The following is a 27,894-nucleotide window of genomic DNA, read 5'->3' on the forward strand; positions in this document are numbered from 1 at the left end:
GGCCAATCAACACTATCCAGGTTCAAGACTGGGTATCCTACAAGTTATTAATCTGAATGATCAGGACTAAGTCGTCGGGGCACCCGGGAAGGGGAGGGGGGCTTCGAGATGGTCATAAATTTCTGATTTAACTCCACTGGCCGTCTGTGAGTCTGCACCGACGTCTCATCCTGCCTAAACTGAACTGCCAGCAGGCTGTGTGTCTCCTCAGATGCCGAGGGAGTAGCTCAGGAAGGAGGGTGGGTGAAAAAAAGAAAAGACAAAAAAAAAAAAAAAGGAAACAAGATTTCAGCACCGGAGCTGTCCGCGGCTGTCTTGGGGAAGACTCTATTCCTGCTAAAAGGGGGAAGAAGCTGTAAATTTTCTTTGTGTGACTGTGAGGGCAAGGGATAATAAACTGCTGTGCCATTCGTCTCCCTGCGGGGGTACCGACGAACGAGTAAAGGCTCACATACTTCATTCGGGCCAAGTCTTGCCATGCCCGACGGCCACGCTTGAGTCAGGAAGGATAAAGTCGCCAGAAAGTCGCGGTGAACAGCAGCCTTTACCCTTTACGGTGAGTCAACGTATATAAGAGCCGTTGCTTTTCTGTACCACTTTGTAAAATGTTGCATGGGGGGAAAAAATGCCAGTCTTGATTCAGATTTAGCCGTGACTGAACTCGCTTAAGGTGGATTTGCGGGGAACCCTGAACACAGATGCGTGCATGGGAAGCATATTTAGGTCAGCATTCATATGGGTGTGGATGCGCGCCGCGGTTGGCATCAAACTAGAGAGTTCTCATTGCAAAGCCTGGTAGCTCCGTCTGCTCATTTCATAACAGTGCACCAAAATCAGCAGGAAACGAGGGTGAAAGCAGGGAAGTTCTTGGACTACAGCTGGTGCACGTAAAATATGTTGTTTTTTATGATGGGAGATCTGCAACTAATGGCACAATTAAGTCATCTGGAACTCATGCCCCTCTCTGTAGCAGACACTCTTTAACTGTAGTTTGCCGTCTTCAATTGTTTTTCCCAGCACTGCCCCACTCAGGGGAGCATTGCTGTCCATCAGTCTTTGTTTACAACTCATACGTCCGAAAACAAACAAGCCAGTTTCGGTGTTAACCCAGGAGGCAGTGCTGCACCTCGTTCTGTGGCAGATCTCTGCAGCCTGACCTGCTTCACTGCCGCCTGTTCTGTGCTTATTCAGAGCCTTTGAGAGCATCGCTGGCTCAGGCTCTCTGGCTGGCAGAGCCTGAATGCCAACATGATGTCTCCCGTGTAAGGATGCATTGAGATTTAAATTCCACCTCCATTCAGACACCTCTCTGTTTCCTTTTTTTTTTTTTTTTTTTTTTTTGGCCGTTCACAAACTGAATTTCAAACCCCTATATGCATTTGCAGAGCCATAAGATGGAGAATGTTTTAGATGGAAGAGAGAACAGACAATGAAAAGCCAGAGGGAGAACTGTTTGGTTTTTTTTTTTTTTGGGGGGGGGGGGTAAACACAGAGGGGCAGATTTCTGGTTGAAGAACTGGATCAGGATAGGCCAAGAAAAAGCAACAGAAACAACTTTAAGCTCTTTGACTTGATTTAGGTTCCTTTCTATGTCCTGGTGCACGTACATCTGCGTATTTTAGATGAGTGTTAATGATTTCACTCACTAGCTCTTACAGGGATCTGGGTGAACTCGTTAGTGTAATTAGTTCCAGATCTTTGCTTCCCTGGTCTGTGGGTGAGGTCTTCAGCTAAAAGCGGATTCATTCCCACGAAAAGGCATGCTTTGTGGTGCCTCCATTGAAAAACTCTAAGCCCCCCCCTCAACTGAAACAAGGAATGAAAAGGAGGGCTGGTTGGGATTCTAATCAGCACATACCAGTGACATCCAACAGCTTTGGGAAGAGAATCCTAGCACAAGAGAAATGGCACATACAGTGTAGCATCCTTGTAATGCTTTTATGATGGAGAATGCACACACACGTAATAAGGAGACATACAAATGTGGCTTGAAATTGTGTCTATTTGTATGATTTTGAGCTTTTAGAAGATGGTTAAATGCATAATGGAGAAAGAACATCAACATTTTTCTTTCTCTTCAGTTTTGCTATTTTCTTTAAAAGAACTGGATACACTAAATGTTCTAAGTTTGCACCATGCCTCAAATGAAACAGTCAAGAAAAAACAACAACTCTTTGGTTGCTCACAAGCTAACAAGATATGTTCACATTGGAGCCGTAATCTCTCTCTGCTTCCAAAGGATCCATCCAAAACAGCTGAAAGCTTTGATATAAATTATCGGATGTGATATTGTCTTAAAAAAATGCTTTTATATATTAAACTGGGCAAATATAATTTGGTGAGTGCACCCATTATTATGAGTGGATTATATCCTAGCAAGTACCGCCCACCCCCCATCTATAAAAATCATCCTATATTTGTAGCCTTCTTAAGCGATTAGATGTCCTGCCAATGCCCGTAAAAGATTACTCTTTAAAGATGAAGTTGCTTCAACTAAATTGCTGAACATCCCATACTGCCACATAGTACACCGATCTAACCTGAGCTTTCAGCATCTTCTTGGGATTCCTAGAAAATAAAATTAATCAAACCTCCTTGGAAAATATGAATATAACGGTCCAACTTACTTCACCAGTATTAACTTAATGAATAATGAATAAAAAAAGACCAGTTGTGCTTTATCACAACTATTTTTCATCTTTATCTGTAGACTGTTTTTCCTCAGTCTAATAAATGGCTGCTCAGTGAGCTCAATAACCTACACATGGTGTCACTTGTATAGCAGAAGACTTAATTCCATTACAGACTTTAATGTTGGCCTGTGCCTACAAGAGAAAATTGATTCTGCTTTAAATAAACATTTCACAAATTCTATAAACACAGTACCATCACGGATAAATGGTGTGGTGTTACTGCTGTCAGTGGATACTCTAGAAGAAGTTAGGATGTTTTGCCTGATGTGGCGTGGGAGTGTTAAATAAATGAATGAAGTGTGGACACTTACAAAAAAAAAAAAAACCACTCAGAGGAGTAGAATAAAATCACAAGGATTTCAAGAGCACTTTGGCGCCACCTCCCACAGAAATTATCAATTTTTAATTAAATCAAGATGCTCCTGAGAGAATCATCATTTCAGGACTAGTCATAGTCATTTGCCAACATGAATCGGGAGCGGAAATGCACAGTTGATTTTTCTAGGACTCAAATATACATAAAATAAACAAAACAGGGAAATAAAATTAACATATAGGTAAACTCCCCTAAACCTTGCTTTTGTATGGACAAAGGCAGGATATATCACATAAGACCTAAAAAAGACCAAACTGCTGATGTACTTCACTATCTTCAGAATATTCTCACACAGTACAAGATTTCCTCAGACATATATGTCAAGTTCTGCTCTAAGGAATGGCCCTGTTTTACGTCCCTTTGGTCCAGATCTTTTTTTATTCAGGGGCATTTAAATCATTCAGAAAGGTCCAGGAAGGAGAGCAGAGTAGCCGAGGCAGTGGCTCCTGCAGGAGTCTAGTGATCGTCAAGCCTGAGGGAGTTTTATCCTGCTCGCTTCTGCTTGTATTGGCCATCAGATGTAATATAGAGGGTGAATGTGGGTGACTGCTGAGCCTTAGTGGAATCACTTTTTAATACAGTTGGCACCTGAAGGGGGGTTAAAAAAAGTCAATAGGTAAAGTAATATAAGCAGTTGAGTGAGTAAAAAGGTTGTAAACAAGTTGGTGGAGCTCATCAACATTTTCTAAGCAGTTTTCTGTTTTCGGGTAACGACAAATGACAGCAAAGCAAATGTGTAGTCAAGTCAATTTGTGGTTAATTTACCTTCATTTTGTCTATTTTCAGCAGTGTCACTACAAAATTATAACTTTCCTTGTAGCCTGAAAATAAACCCAGTCTGACTCACATGGATCCTTTCAAAGATGATTTGATGTAGATATTTATAGGCAAGGTGTCAAAGATGAACCCCCCCCCCCCCCCCCCCCCCCCACACACACACACACACACCAAAAAAAAGAGATCATCTCTCTCGTGAGTATGACGCAGATGCAGGTGTTGAGCTTCACAAATGTAACCGACAGCCGGGCAGGAAGAGGGCTGATTGGTTTGACAGGCTTGTGGTCCAACGCTTTGGTTTTTTTTTAGACTTGCAAGGTGAGCGAGTGACAGGTTAGTCAGCTCTATCTAATGCACTATGGTATCAAAGCCAAGCGCTGACCCATTTCTGTCAGAATCAACTTGCACATGGAGAAAAAAAAAGTATTTTTAAAATTCATAAGCTAACCTGAAAATGACAAGGTCTTCTGTCTGCACATGCGTTTGCTCATCAGGAGTGGCGTCAGCTCCAGCATTGTTTGGAGAATACAAATGCTGAAAACAAAGAACCTGACCTCTTCTTTCCTTCGGCAATATATAATTTGCATACAAGTGTAGAAAGCTATCATTACTTTCCTAAACCCTGGACTGGGTTGTGGAGTTTATTGATGAAGCTGGTAATGTTGTGATCCCTGTGTTTCTTTCTCTTTTGTTTCAAAGTACAGGTAGACCGTCACTTTGGCCGTTGTAGCATATTGAAATTATGCACGCTTTTCATAGATGGCATTGATTCGATAGAGTGCACAAAAACCTTGGGTCTCATATAAGCATTTAGCTTATTGTTATTATTACATCCCCCCCCCCCCCCTTCCCCCCCGCACCACTTCTGTTTATGAAGCTTATTCACTTTGCTGGCCATTACACAGCAATTTGTTTTCTGTTGATTATGCCATTAAAAGTGGCATGGCCTGTTATCTGCACTGCACAGTAGTTGAGGATCCAGCTGAGGATCCAGCTGTGCTAGCAGCATTTAACCAATGTATCAGTCATGGTATGGTTATTTTAAGCCTTGTCCTCAAGCATGCAAAAGCTATTAAATTTTTTTTTTCTTCCAGCAGCATAAGCATGGTCTTTGCAGGCATCTCTAGCATCTAAAAGCTGTCACTGCCTTATGCTGATGCCAGAACCGCTCTGAGCCTGAGTGGAAAGGTCACTTCAGTGGATAATTAAGTCCTCATAATAGTCACGGTGCCTTCCTCTGTTATGATCACCACTTCTCCTCTAATTATATGTGTTCTTTATGAGCAAGTGTCTTCTTCAAAGGCTTTGATGCAGTCAGGCTGTTCATATATCTAAGCTATTGTATTATAGCGTTCTTGTTTGAATATTTCTCTGATATTTCTTTTTTCAATTTTGAGGTAAACTGTAACAATTTAAGGACTGTGAGGGTTATGGTTAGGGTTAACAAAAAACAAAAAAAACCCCCCACAACTATGATAGAAATATTAAAAGGGTTTTCTAAGGTGGAAAAGTAGGTGTATTCAAAAAAGCAAAACTGAAACAGACGTTATGAATAAATCATGACATGCATTATAAATCAAACAGGGCATATTTTCATCCCACTATCTTAATTATTTTCTGACTTTTGAAGTTTGACTGATACTGCACTGTTCAAGTGCATCATGCTGTTGCATCCGCTCAGTCATGCCAAATGGAGAATGAATATTCAACATGTGCACAGTGCTAGCACACGGACTAAATATAACGGACTAATATATGCTCATATGTATTTTGTTCAAATAACAGATATAAATGTAAGATTGAACTGGTGTTTGATGTGATTGTTAAAATAGTAAGTTTTAAATCCTTTACCACACCCACCATACATCCTGTACCAATCAATCAGTTGGACACACCCAGGAGTCTATATAACTCCACCCTTTGGGCCTGCTAGGCCTTTTACTGCATGTCTACCAGAATGCGAACATAGGACCTCGTAAGTTAAGTAGACTCTGCTTAAACCTTTAATTGCCTGATTGCCATGCAATGTAAATGTATAGTTCATCAGTTGAATGTTTATTTATTATATTATACTAAGTCCTTGTATTGTTGCCTTCCATAATGGAAAGACAAACTCCAAAATGGTGGATGCATTAGTCATGTGGTATTGTAATTTGGTTTGATCTTTATTTGTAATTGTCATTATTTTTATGTATAGAAAAAACTCCCAAATCATCCATCCAGCCACCTAATCATCCCTTCATTGAGTCTTCCAATTCATCATCAATTGTTTAAATGTGCCACCACATCAGATGTTCTGTCAGCAACAACCACCACCTTTATTCTTGTTTCTTCAGTGATATTTTTCAGTATGTTGACAACTGTATTTATTATAAGTTATTTCACTTTGATGTAATTGTTTCCCTAATCCTTGACAGCAAGCATGGAGTCTAGCACAAGTGCCATATTGGAGAGATAAGCAGTTAAGAAAAATGTCAACTACAACCATTTAAAAAAGAAACTGAACGCAGAACCTTTTTAGTCTAACCCCATCTGTAGTAAAAGACAACCCACTGAGCTTATTGTTATCCCTGCAGTTATGGTGCTGGCTATTCAGTTTTCTGTATGCCAGCAGAGTATTTTAATGATTGTGTATTCTCAGCATGCTTCGGTCATTTATTGGGCTTGAGGAGGGCACTGTACCTAGAAAGACGGCTCTTCTAAATGAAGTGCTTGTCCTTGAGGAAGACAATGTGTCCCAAAATCTCCCACTGAACTTGGGAGTCAGTAGACATAAAACTCACATGTCTAATAAAATGAGGTTTTCCATGCAGCAGAGAACAGTCTCCTGATTGCCTGCAATTTTTTTTACTTTTAGTACTCCTGAGCACCAACTCCATTTATTTTAGATTTTCATAAGCATGCTGAGATTCAAAATTATACATGATTTTTGGCATTATCCCAGTGGGAAATATTTCAGGTTATGCATGATTTTTGGCATTTTCCCAGTAAGCTTATATAGCATATGCTAAATAAACACTACTGTTCTGATGGGCTGCAGTTAATTAATCTCTGCAGGGATGCTATGCCTCAGATGAATTGACCTTTCACCACTACTTAGTGCATGCCATCCAAAACAAAATGGTGTGCTTCTGTTTGTTTGTTTTTCTTTGTACATTTGAAAACTTGATTTAAATGTATTCTAAATTGGTTTTCTATTTTGCTAAATGCATGGAACCATAAAGAGTGAAGCTATGCTGAAATGGGCACAAGCAAAATGAGTGTAGTTTCTGGAGTCTATGAAGCATGGGTCCCATAGCAGTCTGACGACATAAGGCCTGACAGGCTATTAGTTGTAACCTAGGAAGGGAGAGAGGGGAATGACTCCTATTTCACTTTCGATAAATGTGATTAAATTTCACACAAGCACTTAGTGTATGTGGAGCATGGTTGGATGGGATTGTATTTCAGAGCAAAAAACACATGTCCCAGAAGTACCTTGTAATCAACTTGAATCCACAATGCCGCCCCCCACCCCCCCTCCCACAATAATGCAATTCAAGGTTGCTTCTCTTAAGTGTAAATGAGATCTCGGTCTGATTTTGCTGAACACTCTACCACATCTTACGGTTCATGATTTCACTAAATGTGTTTAGGGATTGAAAGTATTCAGTATTAAGTTTCCTGGAAATGGTGGAGTTGTAACTTGGTTCAGACTTGATCAAACTTCAGGATGTTGAGGTCAGTCCGAATGGAAATTGAGCTTTGAAGCCTTATTGCTACTACTGAAAAAGCTGAGAACAAAAGCTACTGCAGAGAACTAGAAGGGATGCTCACTTAAAAATGCAACAAAAAAGAAAGTAAAACTGGAGAAGAAATGACAAAGTCTGAAGACAGGCTGAAGAACAGGTTGGTAACAGGTGGTGGATTAACCAAGATTGTGAGAGAGGCACCAAAGCAAAGACAAAGAAAAATCAACAGACTCCAAATTAATGAACACGAATAACAGAACAGACAAAAACAAACTATACATGGGCAAAGACAGAAATGCAAACCCTTACAAACACGAGTCAAGTGAAGTCTGTTAAAAAAAAAGCTGTCTTTCTCATTCTACTGCAGGAAAAAAAACACTGCTCTCTTGCAGTTTTCAGAAAAGTCAAAGCTGTTGCACTTTATTTAGGGTTGATCATAGCCTCTGTGTCATGAACTGGGAGACCTTTTTTGTATATTGGGTTTCAGGAAAAAAACTATAGTCTGAATGGGGTGAAGTAATTTTTTCCCCCCCGCTTTAGGAGCAATAAAGTTGATCTTATCTTATTTTGAGTAATTTTATTTGGTGAAGAGGAGTGCTGTGCGATATCTACAGCTGGCTGAAGGCAGCAAGTTTTGGTTATTTCCTTATATATAAGAAAATTACAAATGAGTGAAGCAATTTATTGATTTATGTGCAAACAAACATGGAAATGAAGTATATGAGGTAAAATTATATGCAATTCTAATAAGCTTGAAAGTCAAAATATGGTTGGAGCAGCTTTATTCTTCAACACAGCCTGAACTCGCAACCTTAATGTTCAGGAATAGTTTTTCAAGCTTCTTAAAAGGCATTCAAAGCATTGAATGTTGGTTGGCCCAACATGTTTACAGATGCTTGTAGATATGTTTTTTTTTCTTTCGACCTCTTCTATACATGTTGATGATGATTTGACAAACTTTTAGATTCCTCAATCCATAATACCCATTACCACTGATTATCCACTTGTGTAATTCGGTATACCTCTGCCTTTTAACAGCCACCTTTCCTATGATACCAACCTGCCTGTGCCCAAATGATACTCTGTTTTGTCTCCACTCGTCTGATTTTCTCAAATTTAGGATCAACGCCATATCATGCTGAGGTGCCAAGTTTTTAGCTAATAGCTCTCAGAATTTACCTTTTAGCAAAAACATTATTTTTATATCTGTACATTACAGTTCCTTAATATCAAAGATATGTTCATTTCAAAAGTGTCAACTTGTATCATTTTTGACTTTTTTTTTTTTTTTTTTTTTTTTTTTTTTAATGAACATAGCTTGGATATGAGGAACTGTAATGTATAGATCTCTTCAGTGATATGAACTAGGTGGCTTGTGAGTAAAAGCAGTGTAGATACATTTCGTTATGCATTGTCAAACATGTACCATCATTTCAAGGTGCAGAAGGACCGATTTGGATCCTTAAACTTTATGAAATATGAGGTTAAGGCTTTTATTTTTTATTTTCCAGTGAATTGTGGGATCTGCTTTCTTCAGCTTTCTGTTTATCTGAGTCATGTAAATAACACTGCACAAGGACTGAACTTTTTCTTACCGAATGATATAGAAATGTGGGAGCCGGAGCAGATGGTCAGGGTTTATTAGTAATAAGGAGAGGAGTTCAGGGAAATTGCTGCTGATTGAATTAGATTGGCGCTAACAGGAAAAACTAAAGACATTCAGTAACGGCAAGATCTGATGTGCAGAGATATTTCCATGGGTTGATTTTTAACAAAATATGAAGTGAAATTTGGTGCCATCTGTGGGCTTGTAGCTGGTGCTATCAATCACTTGTCACTTACAAGTCAGTTTTGGGGGGGGAATAATTATTTTGTAACAGTTCCTCATTTTATTCCTTCTACTTTCATCTTTCTACAGCAATGGGAGTGCTCATGTCAAAGAAGCAGCAGGTGGAGAAGGTGCAGAAATGCACCGCTGTGGTCTCTGCCTTCCAGGCGGGCCTTAAAGATCGTGCTGTCACAGTGAAACAGGCAGAAGGGCAAGTGGAGGAAGGTGAAGGGCATGCCAAGACCAATCCTGATGAGAAAAATACAGAGGACGCAGTGCAAGAGGAGAATGACAATAGCGCAAGTCCATCAACTTCCCAGCAGGCCTCAGCGCCAACGAGAGACGAGTGTAACGTCAACCAGGAGGCTTGGTCGAGGTTACGGGATGGGAAGGGAGTAGAGCCGGAAGATCTTGACAAGACTCATCAGCTCACACCGCCTGCTTTTGTGCGACCCAAAAGGGAACCTGATGATGACCAGCCTATAGAAGTGGACCTGTATAAGAAAGAGGAGGTATTAAATAACAAAAGTCAGTAGTAGTAGTAGCAGCTAGTCTTTGTCATATATTAAAAAGTAAATAAATAAATGCATAAAAAATCAAATAAGATGGTTCACAGTTGTGGGATTAAACGGATGACTACAAGATGTTAAATAATCTCTATGGCAACAGCAGGTTATTATATCTGGTGACCTGTTTTCTTCCCTCACATTAGGCATCATGATTGAACAGCACAGGCAATCCATAAAGAGATTCCTTAGCTTTATCTAAACATCCTTGTTGAAGGTGAGAAAGTATGAGTTTGAAGTTGTTTGCTGTTGGGCCTTTAATAGCTACACAGGCTGTGATGTATTGTGTGTGAGGGCTCTTCACAGTGAGCATCCTGTAGGCGGGCTGCTTTGGCTGGCTCTGAGAGGTGGCCATATTCAGGGTGACGCTGACTAACAGAGCATGTAGTTCACAAGAGCAATGGTCCCATCAGGTTTTCTGTTTAGAATAAATAAACATGGCTTCAACTTACTGTACTTACAATCCCGCACTAAACATTTATCTTGCAATAGTAATAGATGTGTCTATTGGAATGTTAGAAGACTGATACATGAGGGTCATAAATACTCGGACACTGACTCATTATGTAACACTCTTTTTAACTTTATTTTAAGAGTAGAACATCTATTTAGTAAGGAAAACTTTGCATATACATATACTGAAATCTAAAGGGACAATTCAGTGTCAAGCAGCCGCATGGCCAGGTGAGGCCAGTTCTTGTTGTTCCATGGAAAATTAAGCAGATGAAAATTTAGGAATTTATTCCAAGTGTTGAACTTGCATTTGGTTTTTATTTTTTTTCAGTATACCAGTAAAAATAAAAACCTTACCTAATTCAGCTGGCACGCTCTTAAATAGGAGTGCACTGACAAGCTCTGCAATATCAAAAGGCTTAGAGAACCATAGATGTTGACTCGAGTGGGGAAAATCTCAAATTCTTTCTCAGGTTAAGAGAGACTTCACAACATTTAGCAGTTTCAAGCACTTAGTCAGTCTACTCTTTCATGAATGTAGGTACAGGGCTTACAAGATTAGACAAATAAAACGAAGGTTAATTTGTACAAGAATGACGGGTAGAGAAGTATGGAAAAGAAAAGGAAAAGCTCCAAACATGGCTTAGGCAAAGCCATGGCATAGAGCAGGGGTGCCCAACTCCAGGGTCTGTGTCCTACAGGTTTTAGATGTGTCCTTGATCCAACACAGCTGATTTAAGTTTTTAAGGTCTTTTTAGGTCTATAAATACTTGAAGAATTACATTTTGTAATGTTGCCATTTTATACTACTACAGTGGATTTTAAAATCGGACAGTCAAATTTTTATGGTGGCCCTGAGAGGCCAAACGGACTGCAACTTAAAAAAACACCAGAAATAAGAAAAATGCTGCAAAAGCACACAAAACACAACGAAAATAGGAAAAACGACAATGGAAAAAAGAAAACAGAAAAAGGAAAAAACAGATTTCCAAAAGCAAAAGTGAAGTGTTTCTGGGGAGACAATAACCCGACGGACCAGTTGCAGGAACCCAAAACACGGTAGGTGTGTTTTATCATGATTCATACTAATGACGGATTTTAGGCTAATAGTTAGGCTAACACACTTCTTATCTTTCCTCACAAAACCGATAAATCCTCCACTTCTTTTAAGTGTCTCCCAGCGCAATTCTTATATTTTGGGTCCTGCAACTGGTCCGTCGGGTTATTGTCTCCCAAGAAACACTTCACTTGTGCTTTTGGAAATCTTTTTTTTTTTTTTTTTTTCCTATTTCTGTTGTTTTGTGTGCTTTTGCAGCCTTTTTCTTATTGCTGGTGTTTTCTTACGTGACAGTCCGTTTGGCCTCTCAGGGCCACCATAAAAATTTGATTCTCTGATTTTAAAATCCACTGTAGTAGTATAAAATGGCAACATTACAAAATTTAATTCTTCAAGTATTTATAGACCTAAAAAGACCTTAAAAACTCATGTTAGACAAAGTCAGTTGTGTGCCAATTTTTGCCAGGCTACTGCTTCTACTAGATGAGGGTCTTTTTAATTGGTGCCAACTGCAAATGTGTTTATCTCCCAGACAAGTGGTAAGTTTTCTTTTTGGTTGAAGTACCATATTGTGCATGGTTGCAGTGTTACTTCATTCTTAGAAGTTATTATTTTATAGAGAGGCTTGCTGAACAGTCATCAGGTCAGATAAGGTTCACCATATAAGAGGGAAACTCTTACTGAGGAATATGACAAGAGGGATTTGTCTATGGCCCTGGCAGCATTTTTATAGATGTGTAAAAGTACCAAGAAAACTTGCAATGTCTTTGTGTTTAAAGCAGCCAAGCATTCAGCAGTCATTTTCCCTGGCTTGACAGCAGAGTGCAGCCTGGCTGACTTTACAAGGAGGTTGGCTAAAAACCGACACTGAACACATTAGACAGCATCATAGGTAGTGATGTCCTTATTTGAGCCTGAGATGGACAGTTAAGTGCTGTACGTGACACAAACTACATTATATAATACCACTTCCACCACACTCCTACCACTGATGGACTGATGCTTAATTTCTTCTCGGTAACCTGTTACATAGAGGTTTGGTTAATGGGAGATGAAGAAAGGACGTCAGGAAGTTTAGAAACTACATGTTAACACAATTGCAGTTATCAGTTTTTTTTTTTTCTAAATGAGGGGGGACACTACATTTCTGTGAAGCATGCAGAACTAGAAAAAAAAAAAAGCTCTGTCACTGATGCAATCTTTCTCCTGCAGCCACGAAGCGATGAGATGTGTGACGTGTGCGAGGTGTGGACTGCTGACGACCTGTACCCTTGCAGGATCTGCACTCGGGTATTTCACGATGGCTGCCTGAGAGAGCTGGGCTACCTGCGTGCTGAAGCTTTGCAGGAGATGAGAGATACAGCCCACACGGTTACTGGCTGGAGCTGCTACTATTGTGTAAGTCGGGGCTCGTTGCTAAAAACAGTCAGTGCTTACAAATGCAGCTATTTTTGTCATGTTTGCAACATAATCACAAACTTAACTAGTTTAGTATTAAATATATATATTTATATATATATATGTAATAAACACTAAAGGCCAACCAGTTCTTATTTGCCAGTCATTCAGAAAAATCTGAACTGCTATCCATTCATCTACTTAGCTGCTTGTCTAGTTTGGGATTGAGGACCTGAAGCCTATCGCAGTTGTCATGGGATGAGAAGGTAGAGCCTGAACAAGCTGCCTATTGGAGAGTCATTCATGCTCACATTCACACTTGAAACCAATTTAGAATCACCAAGTAACCCAACATCTCTGATGCCCTTGCACAGTCCAAGCTCCAAAACGGAGATTGGACATATATTGGTAAAGTAGAACATTAATTTGTTAAATTTGATAATGGCATAATTTAGTAACATAATGAGCAAGTTATAGAAATATTTGCAAACTCAATCATTGAAATGTCACACTACTGGTGTGAGAACACATCGACTGGTTTTCACTGTAGCTGCTTGAGGTATCATTCTGACAGCAAATATGACTTGTCACGTCTGGAAAAGCTCAGGTGGAACTAATACAGTTAATGATGCCTCTGTTTCCTTTTAGTGTCACAGACTGTGACTTAGTGTATTAATTAAGTACAGCTGAGTAAATTTGCCAGTTGTCATTAAAGCTGTTGACAACAACTGTTGCTGCCTTCAGCTTTCAATTCCTGCTTGTTAATTCATGTCAGATATAGAAGTTATGGTTGAAATGGTGGCTTTTGCCATGTTAAAATCAGTCTTGTGGTAGGTTGTGGTTTTCTACATGTGGTTAGATTGCATATGGAATAGTCCACAATACGCCTTTTGTGTAAAGGCATGTGGAGAGCATAGGCTAAAATCGGCAATATCATTTAGATCATTACACAGAAGATGATGGAGATGGATTTGATCCCACTTTGTGGCGGGCAATAGTTAGAAGCACTTATCATATTCACAAATTGCAAGTCTCCATAATTTTATGTCTAGATTATTACAGTTATATTTCATATAGACTGAGGCAATGTTTTGGCAGATTTTTCTGTAATTCAAACAATAAAACAAACGGCAGTTTCTCATCAGAAATTCAGTGCCAGTGCCAAAACCCACGACTCCCCGATGACCCCGTGAGAGGCATAATGCAATCTGTTTTAATTCAAGCGTAAACAACTAAAGAGCGCTTTTGCCAGGGGACCTTTCATAGCAGAGTAAGGGCGCCATAGCCCCGAGAAGCAAAATCACATGCCAAAGTTGTGCAAGAGGGATGTTTTCACACAATCTGCGAGAGGACGCTGAAAGGTTCGTTCTTTGGCTAGCTTCTTCAGTGTGTGAGGAATGAGGGCGGAAGGAGACAATTCAGTGAGGGGGCGGGAGCAATGTTTTATTTAAATTGTAAATTCTAGTCCTCCTAGCCAAAGAAACCAGTTATTTTGTTAGTGTATCAGTCAGATGTTTCAAATCCCCCTCCCCACACACACCCTTCTATCATATCTGACATTTAATTTCACACAGGCACTACAGGCTGCTGCTGGCAGATGGACTGAGTTCCCTTGAAAGTGGATTTACAGTCTTCAAAGTAGGCGATTGCAATAGTGGCTTAGTTTCAGTCGCGCAGAAGGATTGGCCTGTGGATATAACTGACCCGTCTTTACAGCACTTTGATGCTTGCAACTAGGCCTGTATGGTCCATAACTTCCACATGGGGTCACCTACAGGAGTTGTGTTCATTTATGCATGTGGAACAAAAGCAGTAACTTTATTCATAATTTATTATGAATTCACCCTTTTGCAAGTTACATGTAATAGGGAAAGGCTCTATAGAGCAATTCTGATTCTAGAGCAATGTCTTTTGACTCCTGTTCTTGATGAGATGCCAGTATAAGGGATCATTTATCCAAGACATGGCAAACTGCAGTTTGTTTATTGTATTTGCCGTATTGTATTTTCCCACCTCTTCTCTCCTGGCACCTCTTGATTTCTTCAAGTAGCTAGGTATGTGGTAATGATTCTCGTACTCTTACTACCTCATAAAGTGACTGCATTACAAGTAAACCTTTCAGATCACACGGTGATCGGAGTCATTAGTAACAGAAATACTGTTTATGAACAGTATTCCTGTTCATATTTATAACTTCTTGGGTAAAGGGCTTGCTGATTATTTAAAGTTGTCTGCAATAACACATCACCAGCGCATCATTGTATTTTTTGAACAGGACAGTCTCAGATAGCTATTTATGCAATCTGCCAGCATAAGATTAGAAAGTGTTATTTTTATACCTTGTTCCCTGCAGGCCTTTTGTCTCCTAGAGAGCTTTTTTTTTTTTTTTCTCAGATGCTGCCAGTAGATGTTGCATGAACCCTTAAATCTATTTTAAATTTCCTCTGCACATTATATTGGATGACAAATAAGACATCTGTAGCTGATGGGCAGTTTTATTGCTCAGCGGACAGCTGGTGTTACTAAAGGTAATGCTTGATGCACATAATGGCTTACAGATGCACAAAAATGTCTTGAAGACAAAGGACACAGTTTTAATGATTAAAGCACAATTTGTTTTGCCTCCCACGTTGATTTTTAATTGACTCCTTGAATGACAGACACATGCAAATAAATAGATATGAACATGTATGAAGTTAATTGCAAGCTTATTAAGGTGCAGCAACCCCAGAGCACATATATCAATAAGCTATATCAATACAATAAGTGAAGCATCTCTTTGGCTTTTTCTTATATGCAGAAGTTGGTGAATGAAATTAAATTTGGAGAAACTGACACCAACCTCAAAATTATGATTGTTTCTGATACCTAACATCAGGCAAAATCTTACAGCAGGAGCTTGCCTAGAACAGTACACACATTAATATCTTCCTTTCCCCACAAAGTTTAATAAAATTTGGATTAGCAGTTTTTGCTAAACTCCAAAAACAAACATGGCATTTAACTTCACACAGTCTTTGTGCTGGATTGAAGTGGAGGCATTTGGTGGAGACGATTTGCACAGAGTGCAATTTGCATTTCAGACCCAATATCTGATTTTCTGTGCTTTAGAGGAGACGGATGACTAATGAAACTGATTTTTATACAATATTGATTCAGAATTGGCTGTCATTTGTTGAAATATATCTGCACAGACAACTGAATAGCACATACCATAGGACACAAATCCACACTGGAAGAAAAGTACAAAGCATTGTGAAGGAACACAAAGGTTTTTTACAATGTGACACCAGCGGAGCTTTACTGCACTGTCTGGCTGTAGCTCACTCAGGTTAGACACTTTGTAGTAATAAGCCTGTTAAAATTGTATAGCCAGTGCCACAAGTTTAAGCAGGACGGAGTGTCCCAGACTGGAATGACCAACAAGACCAGATGTGCATAGTTTGAATGAATCGGTCCAATGAATGGAGGATCTTTTTTAAATTAGTGACTCATTTTGTCAGTGGGATTAACTGTTTAAGTGGAACCGCCCACTTTCAGCTCTTAGATATTTATAGAGCCACAATTTCTATAGTAAATATGAAATTACATTTATTACAGTCCATACTTCCCTTCATCCCTGTGCTTAACTGCTTATCCATTTCAAGCTCATGAGGGTGTTTGAGCCTGCTCAAGCACCCCAGTGAGTGGAAAGTATGATACATACATTTGATCTTGAAATACAGACAGTAAGGTGATAAGATGATAGTTACTTTGATCTTGATTATAAATTGAAAAGGAAGAGAAAAATTAAGATGTTGTGCCCATGTTGACCAACCACTAGTGTCCTTTGCCCTTTATTTTTATATTAGAATGCATTGTTCTTACACTAACCATCCGATCTGTTTATATTTGGGGAAATGCAGATACTGGCAGGAGTGTTAGTCAGACTGATACTGAAACACTCAACACACTTGCTATACAGTAACTCATACTTTAATCACACTTGGCTGACATATGTGCTTTATTCATTTGGCCTTATTACATATACCATTTGCTTCAATTTGCCAAGCTTAAGGGTATTTTTTCATCTGTTTTTCTAAGTGTGGGCGGTTGTGAATTTCATTTGGATTTCATAATGTGCCTTCTATGAAGCCCTGACAGATTGTAAGAGTGATCAAGGACCATGTAAACACACTAGAATTGGCTTATGTCAATAATCCCAAGGAGACTAAAGTTTGATCACATCACTTATGTGATAAATAATGTAGAAATTTAGATAGCAGCATCTTTTTTTGCTGATATTCGAACAAGTTGGGGAATAAAATGACTATCTCACATCTTTGGTTACATTTGTCTTTCCAGCTCTGGTTTTCTCTGGCCTGTGTGTATCTGGAAATCTCTTAATTTAAACAAAAAGTGCATAACTGTCTTTTCTCCTATTAAAGCCAAATTGCTTTTTGTTGACACATGGATTTAAGTGCTAACAACGTTATATGTAAATTTATGAAATAAGTCATTGTGAACCTAACATCTGGAAAACCTCCTTTTATTTCTTTTAATTATGATGCCATTATGGAGAGTGACATAAAAGGCACATTACATGAATTACCCAGGAAACACTGAAATGGGTTCATTAGTCAAAGCTACATGCATGTAGCTAATTGCAAGGACTAGTTTAAGCATACTATGTTCATCCATCAAGCAATGTGCCACTTGCGATAAAAGAAATGGTCTGAGCATCATGTTACAAAGCGTAATACTCTGGCCTCATCTCACCTCCTGTAATGACTTTCCCAGGACCAGTTTAAGTATATTCTCTTATCAAGAGTGCCAGCATGCCAATTGACTGTAAAAGAGACTGCATTAAGAGTAATACTCTGCTTTTCCCACACATCTCTTCCTGCAGGACAATCTCAATCTACTTCTCACAGAAGAAGAGATGTACAGCCTCATGGAGACCTTCAAGCAGTGCAAGATCATCCCTGGTGAGCTACTGAATACAGGTTAAAGATATTTGGTTTTGGTAGATGGTAGTAACGCTGGCCATGCAAGAACTTTAATACTTAACCTTTTATTGATATACTGTACGGGACAGCACTGTTGGTTGGTGCAAAGTTTGCAGATCTGATTATATAAAAAAAAAAAATTAACGAAACCTATTATATTCTCAAGATGATATGACACAAATCACCATAAGACCCAAATTGGTACTGCCATTGCAGTATTGCTTTGCCACTGGTTGTACATGTCCGGAATGCTTGGTGATTAAAAGCAAAGAGATCCCAGATGAAATCTTGAGCACCTGTCTGGTCTGTGGTCACCTCAGACGTTTACTGCCCACAACATTGTTTCCTTGAGAAAGTGCATTTGCCCTCCACCCAGTCTACTTTGAAATGTGTAGTAGGCTGTGACTTTGCTGGATGGCAGTCAGTGGGAGGATGCTTTTCATTTTGTTGAAAATCACTCACCATAAGATGATGTATCTTGAAGACTGCCAGGTGACTAATTAGGACCCGTGTGATGAATTGTTCCCTGCTGCTATAGAGTCGTGCCTGGTGTCAGACGAGCTGCTTCAGTACCGCCACTTTGTATCCAAGCAGCAGTTTGAAAAGGACCTGACTGATGAGCAGGAAGAGGAAGTCTTGGCCCAGTTTGCTGCGCTGGATCCTGAGAAGAAGGGACACATCGAGTGGTCGGACTTTCTCTATTTTGAGTCTCTGGCAGTGTTAAGGAAGTTTCGCACAGAGGTATAGTTGTGGATTAAGGAAACAAGATAATTGGGATAAATCAGCACTGCATTTTTAAACTCTACCTGAACTGTCTTCTTCCACTACCATGACTCTTGTTTGGGTTTACACTCAGCCATGGCCTGCATAGCCCTGATGAGTTTTGTTGTAGAACACTTTAATTATACCTCCAAAAACCTTCAAAATACTCTATTCCTTGTGATATAGAAAAAATGCATATATAAATGTAATTAAATTTTACAGACTAAGGGAGTGTTTAAACAATAATCGTTGTAGCTGTTGATGAAATGATCTCATTTTTCAGTCTGAATCTAAAAACTAACTGAAAGGCAAAAAATGCCCAAAAATCTGGCTTGCATCCAACAGCTGAACTATTCATTTTGTCCCTTGACAATAAGTTATCTTTTTTTGTTTGTTTTTGGCTTGACTAATTTCTATAAACAGGTATTTGCACGTGAAGTCTGTATGCAATGAACCTTCCTTTTTTTTTTTTTTTTTTTTTAAATCACAACCCTGTTTGTGCTGCAATACTGTGTGGAAAGTGGGTATTTTTCCTAAATGCAATCCTGAAGCTAACAGTTATTGTAACTATTTTGCAAGTTTTTAGCTTTTTGTTTTAATTTATTTTTCATGCATAAACAATGTCTGAGGATGGAGCCATGCATGATGAATAGAAATCTATTATCCCATCTGGATATCCCCCCCCAGAGGCTAAGGCTGCAGACTAGCTGATGGTTCCCAGATTGTGGTTTGAGAGGTTAAATTTGAAGTTTGTCTGAGACTTTGGGGTAGTACGGGATGAAGCAATGTTGGCAGAATATGTCAGACAGTCCAAGTGTCACAGGAAATGACCAAGAATGGCTAAGATCAGCCCTAAAGTGTAAATTTTACTGAATTATAGCTGTTTAAATCACTAAAAGGTAAATGCTATTCTTACACTTCTTGGATTTTATTTTTTATAGAACTCACTGGTGCGTCTGTTAACTGCCAAGGAGAGAGACACTGCAAGGTCAGTGTTTCAGGGTCTGGATCTGGATAAAGATGGTGTAATCACACGAGCTGAATGCCGCCAAGCTCAGCAGTCTTGGTTCGAGAAGCTCAAGAAAGACTCGCAGTCCTGCAATGTGAGGTGAGTAGACCACATGCCACTTACAGGGATAATTGGAAGGAATTTAGGGAGTCATTTGTATGCAAACTGCAGATGGCATAAAAGGTCTGGGCACTTAGGGAATAGAAACAAGATAACATGAATGTGACACCCACCTCTAGTAATGCCATAAAGTTAGTCTTAAGAGAAAAAAAAAAGTCTGTCTTAAGAATGCTGCTGCAATAATCTTTTATCCAAACACACAATATGACAGCATTTTGAATTAAACTACACCCACTGATTAGTTCTCTTTAAATGCCATACTCTTTCCCATCTTATAATATATTTCATTATTTATGTTAATGCATGAGATTAACCTTGAGATGTCTAGCTTCAATTTAAATTGTCCTAATTAGTTTTATGATGTAGAATTTTAAATGCAAAGATCAATCTTACAAAATGGCTTTGAAAAATAATTGAATTGTGGATATTTAGTTAAAGCAATGTGCTGGGAGAAGAGCACAATGCTGGCGCTATGCCTTGGATCATGTGAAAATGCAGGGTTAATGGTGGGAGGTTTTAATCAAGCAGGAAGTGAAAGTTTAAGTTATAAAAAGAGCTTGAAATAAAACTAGCCCACAACTGAATACAAAGTCGGTACAATGAAGTATGGAATACAAAGGACTTGCACAAGCTTCCCAGCCTGTGACTTATACCACTGTCATTGCCACCCTTCCTACCTCTTCATGTAGACTGTTAGGTCTTGGCATACTGTATTGCCACAGCTGATCCACCAAGGCACAGATGCCAAAGCACAGCTTGTGCGTATCTCTGTGATCCCAGTTGCGTCAGACGGAATGGCAATATTTGACACCCTGGGATGAAAACGTGTTGGTGTAAGGAGTACCTTGTGACGTTGGGCTCACAAAGACTTTAGCTGTCAGCCAACTTAATTTTCTTTTTCCTCACTCTGACAGAACTGCTATAGCCAATAGCATTAAATGCTGTTCCTCAATATAAATGGTTATGTCATGGTTACAACTTTGAATAAATCATCAATATAATATAATCAGGAGCTTCGGAGAAAACTGATAAATCTTTGGGATGCTGAAATTAATATTGGATACCATTGATTAAGCCTCAGATGGCACTACATTAATAAACAGCCTTGATTCTGTCATGGAAATCACTGGATCACTGGGCTCAGGAATGATGTGACTGATTCAGTGTGCCACAAATGCAGGTTAAAGCTCTGTGATGCAAAGATGCAACATTTAAACATGATCCAGAGCAGTCGCATCTTCTCTGGGATAAAACTCATTTAAAGTTAAAAAGTGTTTATTGGTTAGGTGAATTGAAATATGAAATTATTTTTGGAAAAAATGGACGCCACGTCCTCTCAACAAGAGATAAGGGGCCATCTGGCTTGCTGTCAGCACTCAGTTCAAAAGCCTGCATCTCTGATGCATCAGTGCCTCTTAAGATTGACATCTTGCACATCAGAAAAGGACCATCAATCCAGAAAGGTATATACGGTACACGTTTAAGAGCAACATGCTCCCATCTAGATAACAACTTTTGCAGAGAAGGCCTTGGCATATTTCAGTAAGACAAAGTGCACCTCTTAAGAGTGTGGCTAGTAGTCACTTTTAAGATGTCTGTGAGATCGAATTCAAAATGATCTTTTCCTAAAATCCAAAGGTTTCTCAGTTTAAACATTGTAATCTGTTTTTCTATTTTACAGAACATTCCAACATTTTGGAACTGGGGTTGTATTTACCTGACTGGATATTTATTCATTTATTTATTTATTTATTTATTTAAAATACAAAACTCTGAAGGAGCTAATCCAAACTGCCAAGACATCTACACTATAGGAAAGCTTTTCTCGTTACACAGTAGTGTTCATCATGTACATTTGCATAAAGATAATTAGTTATAACAATGGAACTTCTCCATAATTGACTTGCTGTCAATATTTTTTTATTATATGCAAATCAGCAAAGATTATGATAACATCCGAAATGAAGGAGAAATGTCAGTTAATGCAGACATCCAGTACTCTTCCTACTGCAACATTTGCTGATTACATAATTTGCATCTCATCATTCTTTGTTTCCAAGATAATGAGGAGAATATTGATTATCAAATAAGTCACCAAAATGTACAAATATTATTCTTACAGTAAAAACTGACTCGGGTTTGAACAACTATCCCCGTTAAGCGTTTGGGTTAAGATGAGCACTTCTTTGGCCACTGTAGAAAATCTGCATGGAGTGAAACCCCCAAATTTGTGCAGTGTCAAAATATCCAACTGTGGTTTCTTCTGATAACCATTTCCACAATGAGTTAAGCAAACTAAATGTCATTGTTGCCACTGACAATGCATGACAGCACGTGTGGACTGTAACAGGACTGGGGTGTAATATTTCTTTGTCCTGGTGCAGAGAAGCTCTTCAGTTCAATTTCCCTTTAGCTCAGTGAAGACATAACAGAGGACTTCAAAGAAATTATTTTGGCGCTGCTTGCACCACTGCAACACTGAAAAAATGGCAAGAGTCCTTAGAATTAAAATATTTTTCTACATCTTTTTTTATTAAACATAGTACATTTCAATAATATCAAAAAAAATATTTAAACTGAAAAATAACCCCATGTACATCAAAGGCGAGGTAATGTTTCCTTTATGTATACTGTTAAATAGAGTATTTTACTGTCAGTATGAGTCCTAAGTTTCTAACGCTGACATGGGCACATGGATAAACATGGATAAATTGCCTTTTGCAAGGCTTTATGTGAGACTGCATCAAAATTGAGTCACAATATTAGATATGTCTCACAACATAATGCAATCTAGTGTAACACTACAAAGTGCAAACTGACAAAGCTCTCTGACAAACAGTCATAACCTCAAGACAAGCAGTTTGTTGCTTGACTGAACTACACAGCTGATGTTTGTGTCCCCTTAATGCAGCGAGTAGCTTTATTTATGGTTAAAGTTGTGAGGAACCCCAACTAGTTTCCCCAGTAGATGGAATAATGAAAGGAAAATTGACAGTGTAACCACTGACTGACCCATCAGAGTAATAATGGAAAAAAAAAAAAAAACTCTGGTGGGGTTACTTCTGTTTGTTTTACAGTGTATGTGCATCAGTCGAATACGTGTTCAGATGATTTTCGCATGTTAAAGATGTAACTGCCACATGCAAAAGTGCTTGACTGCAGGTCAGAAATGTACTGAAATGTCCTCAGATTTGTACTGTAATAAATGCACTTTCCATCACTGTCACTGTGTGCCTGCATGTGCTCGTTTACCACTTGATATCTTGTGCTGTCAAATCTAAGCTGTACCATTCCATCCCTCTCACCTATTCGGCATCCCCCCACAGACTCATGGGATTCTGCTCTCCTATGAATTGTGGGTGAGTGTGACTCAGCACTGCATGGCTTGTCTTTTTTCCCCTCACTTCAACATCCTTGAGCACTACTCAGTCAAGTATTCTCGGAGAATCCCTCAGTTTAGATTTAATGTGCAATTTAACCCTTGCTTCATAAGGAGCCTAAGGGAAGGAGAAACTCCAAAGTGTCTCTTTCTGGATGTAAAGCTACCATAGACACGTGAATCTCTCAAGTTTAATGAGACTGAGATGATCAGGTCTCGTTATACAGAGACATGGGTAATATTCAATCTGGCCTTTAATTAAGTGAATGGGTCAAATGCAGAGAAAAACAAGTAATTTCCCCATGGGGATCAATAAAGTATCCATTATTATTATTATTATTATTATTATTATTAATTATAGGGATTAAAAGAAATCCTTTTCTTCTCCTTAGGAGTGCTTCTCCTTAAAATTCTTACTTTTCAGAGCACATGCATGGAAGTTGGGTGAGCACAGTGTCCATTAGGGCAACCCTATGTAGTACAACCATATGCATTTGTGCTGATTAAAAAGCAAATATACTAAATGAAACAGAAAACTCTGCTCCCTTGGATTGCACAAATTCACATGCAATGGTGTAAAAGGTAAAATGAATTTTAGCTTCTGATGATTAAGCGTCAGAATTTATTAAGAGCTTCTAAAAAAATGACTAATACTTGTGGGAGACAGCCTCATGAAATAGGCAGTTGCAATGTTTTAAGAACCATATTTTATATGGCTTGTATAAAATCTTAGATCATTTTTATTTAGTTTTTTTTAAATCGCATGCGAACATCCTGATTTTGGATGGAAAAGCTGATGCCGTCAAACAAATCTCACTGCCTGGAAAGGACTGCATTAAATGATTTGCTGACTGGAGGAAAAACATCTCTAAAAAAAAAGCTAGTTAAGAAAACATATGGTTTGCATTTCTTCATCATATAAACACATTTCTTACATTTTGGAGACAAAATAAATGGGTAATCATTCATCATCAGCTTGTCAAATTAAGGGATACTGTGTAACCAAGCTCCATACATTCAGACTGCATTATACCTGGTACAGGTCACAAGTCTAACACAGATTGATAATTGGTTAATCATGGAATAAGATCTATATTAATTGTCAATGGAAATTCAGTTTAAAGCCTTAAGACTTAAAGTAGGACGTTCCAATTTCCCAGTAAGACCAACATAAGTGCCGCCACGTTCATCATAACATGATGATTTAACTTCTATTTCCTTTTTTTCCTCATAGGCAATGGCAGCTGTCTTATTGTTCATTGACTGCCACTTCATTTTTGACATTTTTTCTTTGGTACAGTATAAGTCATGTTGGCCCCATATGTGAGAGCAGTCCAGCCAGCTCTGGCAGTGAAAGGAGCAAGAATGACGACAGCAGGTTTGTTGCTTTTTTTTTTTTTTTAAATATTTGTCAGTCTGTGGGTCAAAGTGATCAGTTATTGGAAAGTATATAAACGATTTTAGTAGATGCCAATTTCTGAAGTTCTTACAGGAAACCTTAAAAGCCTGCAGTAATTTTTACCCTAACTCATGCTTCTCACCAGTCTACACATGTCCATTGTGACCTTGGTGTGGTAAAAATCTTTCTTGGGCAGAAACGTAGGAGTAATTTTGAGTGAAACAAGTCAGCCCAGAAGGCTGCATCATGGACAGTGACGTGACCTGCCTACTTCCTGCTGCAAGCTCTGTTTCCAATGCAAATGACTTCAAATTCACTTTCTAAGCTGTCGCCAAGAGGTTAGGGTGAATCCTCTTTGCCATATCATGACTTTTGAGACTTTGAGATTTTTATTTGCAATAATTGCAGCCAATTAGCAAGCTGTTCAGGCAGGCAGTGTTTTAGGATGAATACAAACTAGTGGAAGTTTCTTAGGTAGAGGTCTAACTGGGTTTTATATTAAATACAGCAGTAACTTCATTTGTAAGTTGTTTTTTTTTTGTTTTTTTTTTCAAAAACCATGATGTGTAAGAATCAGTGTTGGGTAACTTACTTTAAATTAGTAATTTAGTTACATTACTAGTTCTATCAAAAGTAACTCAGTTACTTCAAGTTACTCGTTACTTTCAAAGTAACTAGTAACTAACTAGTAACTAGCTTTTTACATCCAACACGAAAACTGCAGTCGTGGTGCTTTTGATTGTACTCAGAACTTGGAAATTCTGCCTTCTGAATAGGATGATGTAGGTAACACCAGACCGCAGATGAGCTGCATACAGGGCTGGACTGGGACAGAAAAATCGGCCCGGGCATTTTGACCGCCCCTCCCCCCTTCTTCCCAGTGCAAAGCACGAGGTTTGCATGCGGAGTGAAGCGGAAAAAAGTGCGAGAGACAGGGTGAGAGAAAGAGGGGGGGAAAAAACAACAAAAAAACCCCACGGCTCGCGATAAGGAGCCGACTCGCGTCGCGCCGTTTTGTTCACGACAGACACATCACTGCCAGATAGACTGCAGGTCATAACTTCTTACCTGAAGTTCAGTTCACCTGAAGTTCAGTTCACCTGAAGTTCAGTTCACCTGACGCTCGGACCGGCGGCCACCTCGGGTCTCTGCTCCTCCTGCCTCCCCTTTCCTTCATCCACCTGCTGGCCTCCACTACTTGCTAATGTTACTGAATCTGTGGAAGCTCCGTGATAGCCACCACACGAAGTAGCGAATAACGACCCTATCTAAATCCCAGAAACGAGTAACGCGTTCCTGATTTTGGCATAATAACTAGTTACCGTGCTCGTTACCACAATAATAACGTAGTTACTGTAACACGTTACTTAATAACGCGTTAGTCCCAACACTGGTAAGAATGCATTAAATTAAGATTCCCAGACTAACCTGTGATTATTATTTTTTTCCATCATTACATGTATCAAATTGCAATTATTTAAGGACACCTGAGCGTGTGACCATATGCCACAAGGCCCTGAACTGAGGCGGGGGCCTCAGTTCAGTTCCAACCCCGGACCCCTTGGTGTCCCCATGTACTCTTCCAACCTTCCCGTCTGAAAAATCTCCACTGTTCTATCAAATAAAGACAAAAATGTCCCAGGAAAAAATGTCTTAAAAGGACCATTATCAGCTGGGCATATCAGTATTGTGAAAATACTGCTATGCAGTTCATGGTCATACAAAGTAAAGTACATGCAGTAGGACTGATCAAGAACTATAGCTCTTATGGTCACTATAGTGAGGTGCCAGGATGACTCCTATTGTGGTGTGGTGTATTATTTCATGGCATTCATTTGCAGTTACAAAGATGTACAACTGCTGGCTCTTGTATAGAAATAAAAAAAAAATGCAACACTATCAGCAAACACAATTAATTTTGTTCAACAATCAAATTTTTTTTAACTAAACTTTCTTTCTTTTACACAGGCCAGTGACCTGGGCAGACTTCCTGAGGGAGAGTGGCATCTATATTTTGGCTGCACGGCCTAATAGTTCTGCCATGCACATCAGACTGCCTCTATAGTCCAGGATCCGCTACTGCATTCAGCAGAGGGAGTGAGAGATGGAGGATGTACCCCCTATAGTCTACAGTTGAGTGAGGGAGGATAGACATGCTTATACAGTGACATGAGGATGGCAAGTGAGAGAACTGGATGAAGCAATGAGGTAGCAGATCAAGCCAGTGACAGAATCTCTCCTCCTCTGCATCACCTCAACACCACAACACTGACAATGCACGCTGACTGACACACCACAGACGCAAGTGACAGCAGCTGTCACAGGTCCCCACTCCAAAACCTGACAGCTTCCAACAAATGTGAAAGCTAGAACAAGTAAGACAACCCACTCACAACCTATTCAGCTGGTGATATTTCTTAAACTTTAAATGATCACGCACAGTCAGATGAGCACCTAGGATGATCACATGAGCCAACCTAGACTCTACAGCTCCATAAGACCCCTGGGTGGGCACATTTGGGTGTTGGGCTTCTACTCTTTCACATGTTCTTTCCTTTGGGCCCCAAAATGTCCTAATTATAACACCATGCAACTGAAATGGGATTGTGTTATGCACCATTAAAACTGTTAATCACGCCACACAGAAGCACATGCAAATTAATTTCTGGTAGTGTTTGATTTGTGGGAGGAGATTAACCACGCAGCTACATTAACGGAATATATATAAACAACATTGAAAGCTATCTGCATACATTATAAGAGAACTGCTATATATACCAGTATAAATTATCATGCATTTAAAAAGATGTATTTATTCCTGTATCCTCTGATGTATCCTGTTTTCTCCATTTCACCCATGAATCTGTGTTCACGAAAATGCTAACTGTGAAAGGGAAAGAAAGCTAACCCTGTAAGTGACATGTATATACTGCCATATAGTGCATTTTGGTATTATTCTCTGAGCTGCACTATAACAAGGTGTAAATGCCACTCCTCGTATTCTAATGTCATTATTTGCACTGTAAGAATGAGATGTAGTTGGACTATTGTGACATAATCACTGTACTGAAAGACTGAGATCTGCTGGAAAAGTTTGTCCTTTGCTAATATGCAGAAGCACTCTTTAAAAACTGCTATGGAAAACGAGATGAAATTATATAATGTAACAGATTACACGATAATTTTAAGGCACGCGATCCTGCCCCTGAATCACTAGAAACCTACTGCAATGAATAGGACATTATGTAGTGTTTATGCCATGTAATGGAGGTTTTATGCTGGGTTCTTTTGAAGTAAATAAAGTATGGTAATTAAATCAAATTGTGGTTTGAGGGATAATGTGCAGTGCTGAAATGCT

General features: G+C 39.1%; 1 protein-coding gene across 3 annotated transcripts; it reads left to right on the plus strand.

Moving 5' to 3' along the window:
• On the plus strand, window positions 1–27,857 carry phf24 (PHD finger protein 24). Of its 3 annotated transcripts, none has more exons than XM_026174274.2 (9): window positions 1–556; window positions 9,496–9,917; window positions 12,694–12,879; window positions 17,768–17,846; window positions 18,406–18,608; window positions 19,571–19,737; window positions 23,085–23,117; window positions 24,438–24,515; window positions 26,505–27,857. In XM_026174274.2, exons 2-9 carry the CDS (start codon window positions 9,498–9,500, stop codon window positions 26,599–26,601), a joined length of 1,263 nt encoding a protein of 420 aa, XP_026030059.2. In that variant the 5' UTR covers window positions 1–556; window positions 9,496–9,497; the 3' UTR covers window positions 26,602–27,857. The 3 variants fall into 3 exon arrangements, with proteins under 3 accessions (XP_026030059.2, XP_080160555.1, XP_026030058.2); XM_026174273.2 differs by lacking the exon at window positions 1–556 and adding an exon at window positions 5,730–5,821; XM_080304429.1 differs by lacking the exon at window positions 23,085–23,117 and having other exon boundaries at window positions 7–556.
• The last annotated feature ends 37 nt before the right edge of the window (window positions 27,858–27,894 follow it).

This window comes from Astatotilapia calliptera, chromosome 7 (assembly GCF_964374335.1).
Source record: "Astatotilapia calliptera chromosome 7, fAstCal68.1, whole genome shotgun sequence".
NCBI classification, from domain to species: Eukaryota; Metazoa; Chordata; class Actinopteri; order Cichliformes; family Cichlidae; genus Astatotilapia; species Astatotilapia calliptera.

Excerpts from the sequence above, each read along its gene's own strand:
- phf24 (XM_026174274.2), top strand. The coding sequence starts at position 9,498 with ATGGGAGTGCTCATGTCAAAGAAGCAGCAGGTGGAGAAGGTGCAGAAA. Across the intron at positions 17,847-18,405 it reads GCAGTGCAAGATCATCCCTG|AGTCGTGCCTGGTGTCAGAC; the intron begins GTGAGCTACTGA and ends CTGCTGCTATAG. Across the intron at positions 19,738-23,084 it reads TCGCAGTCCTGCAATGTGAG|ACTCATGGGATTCTGCTCTC; the intron begins GTGAGTAGACCA and ends ATCCCCCCACAG.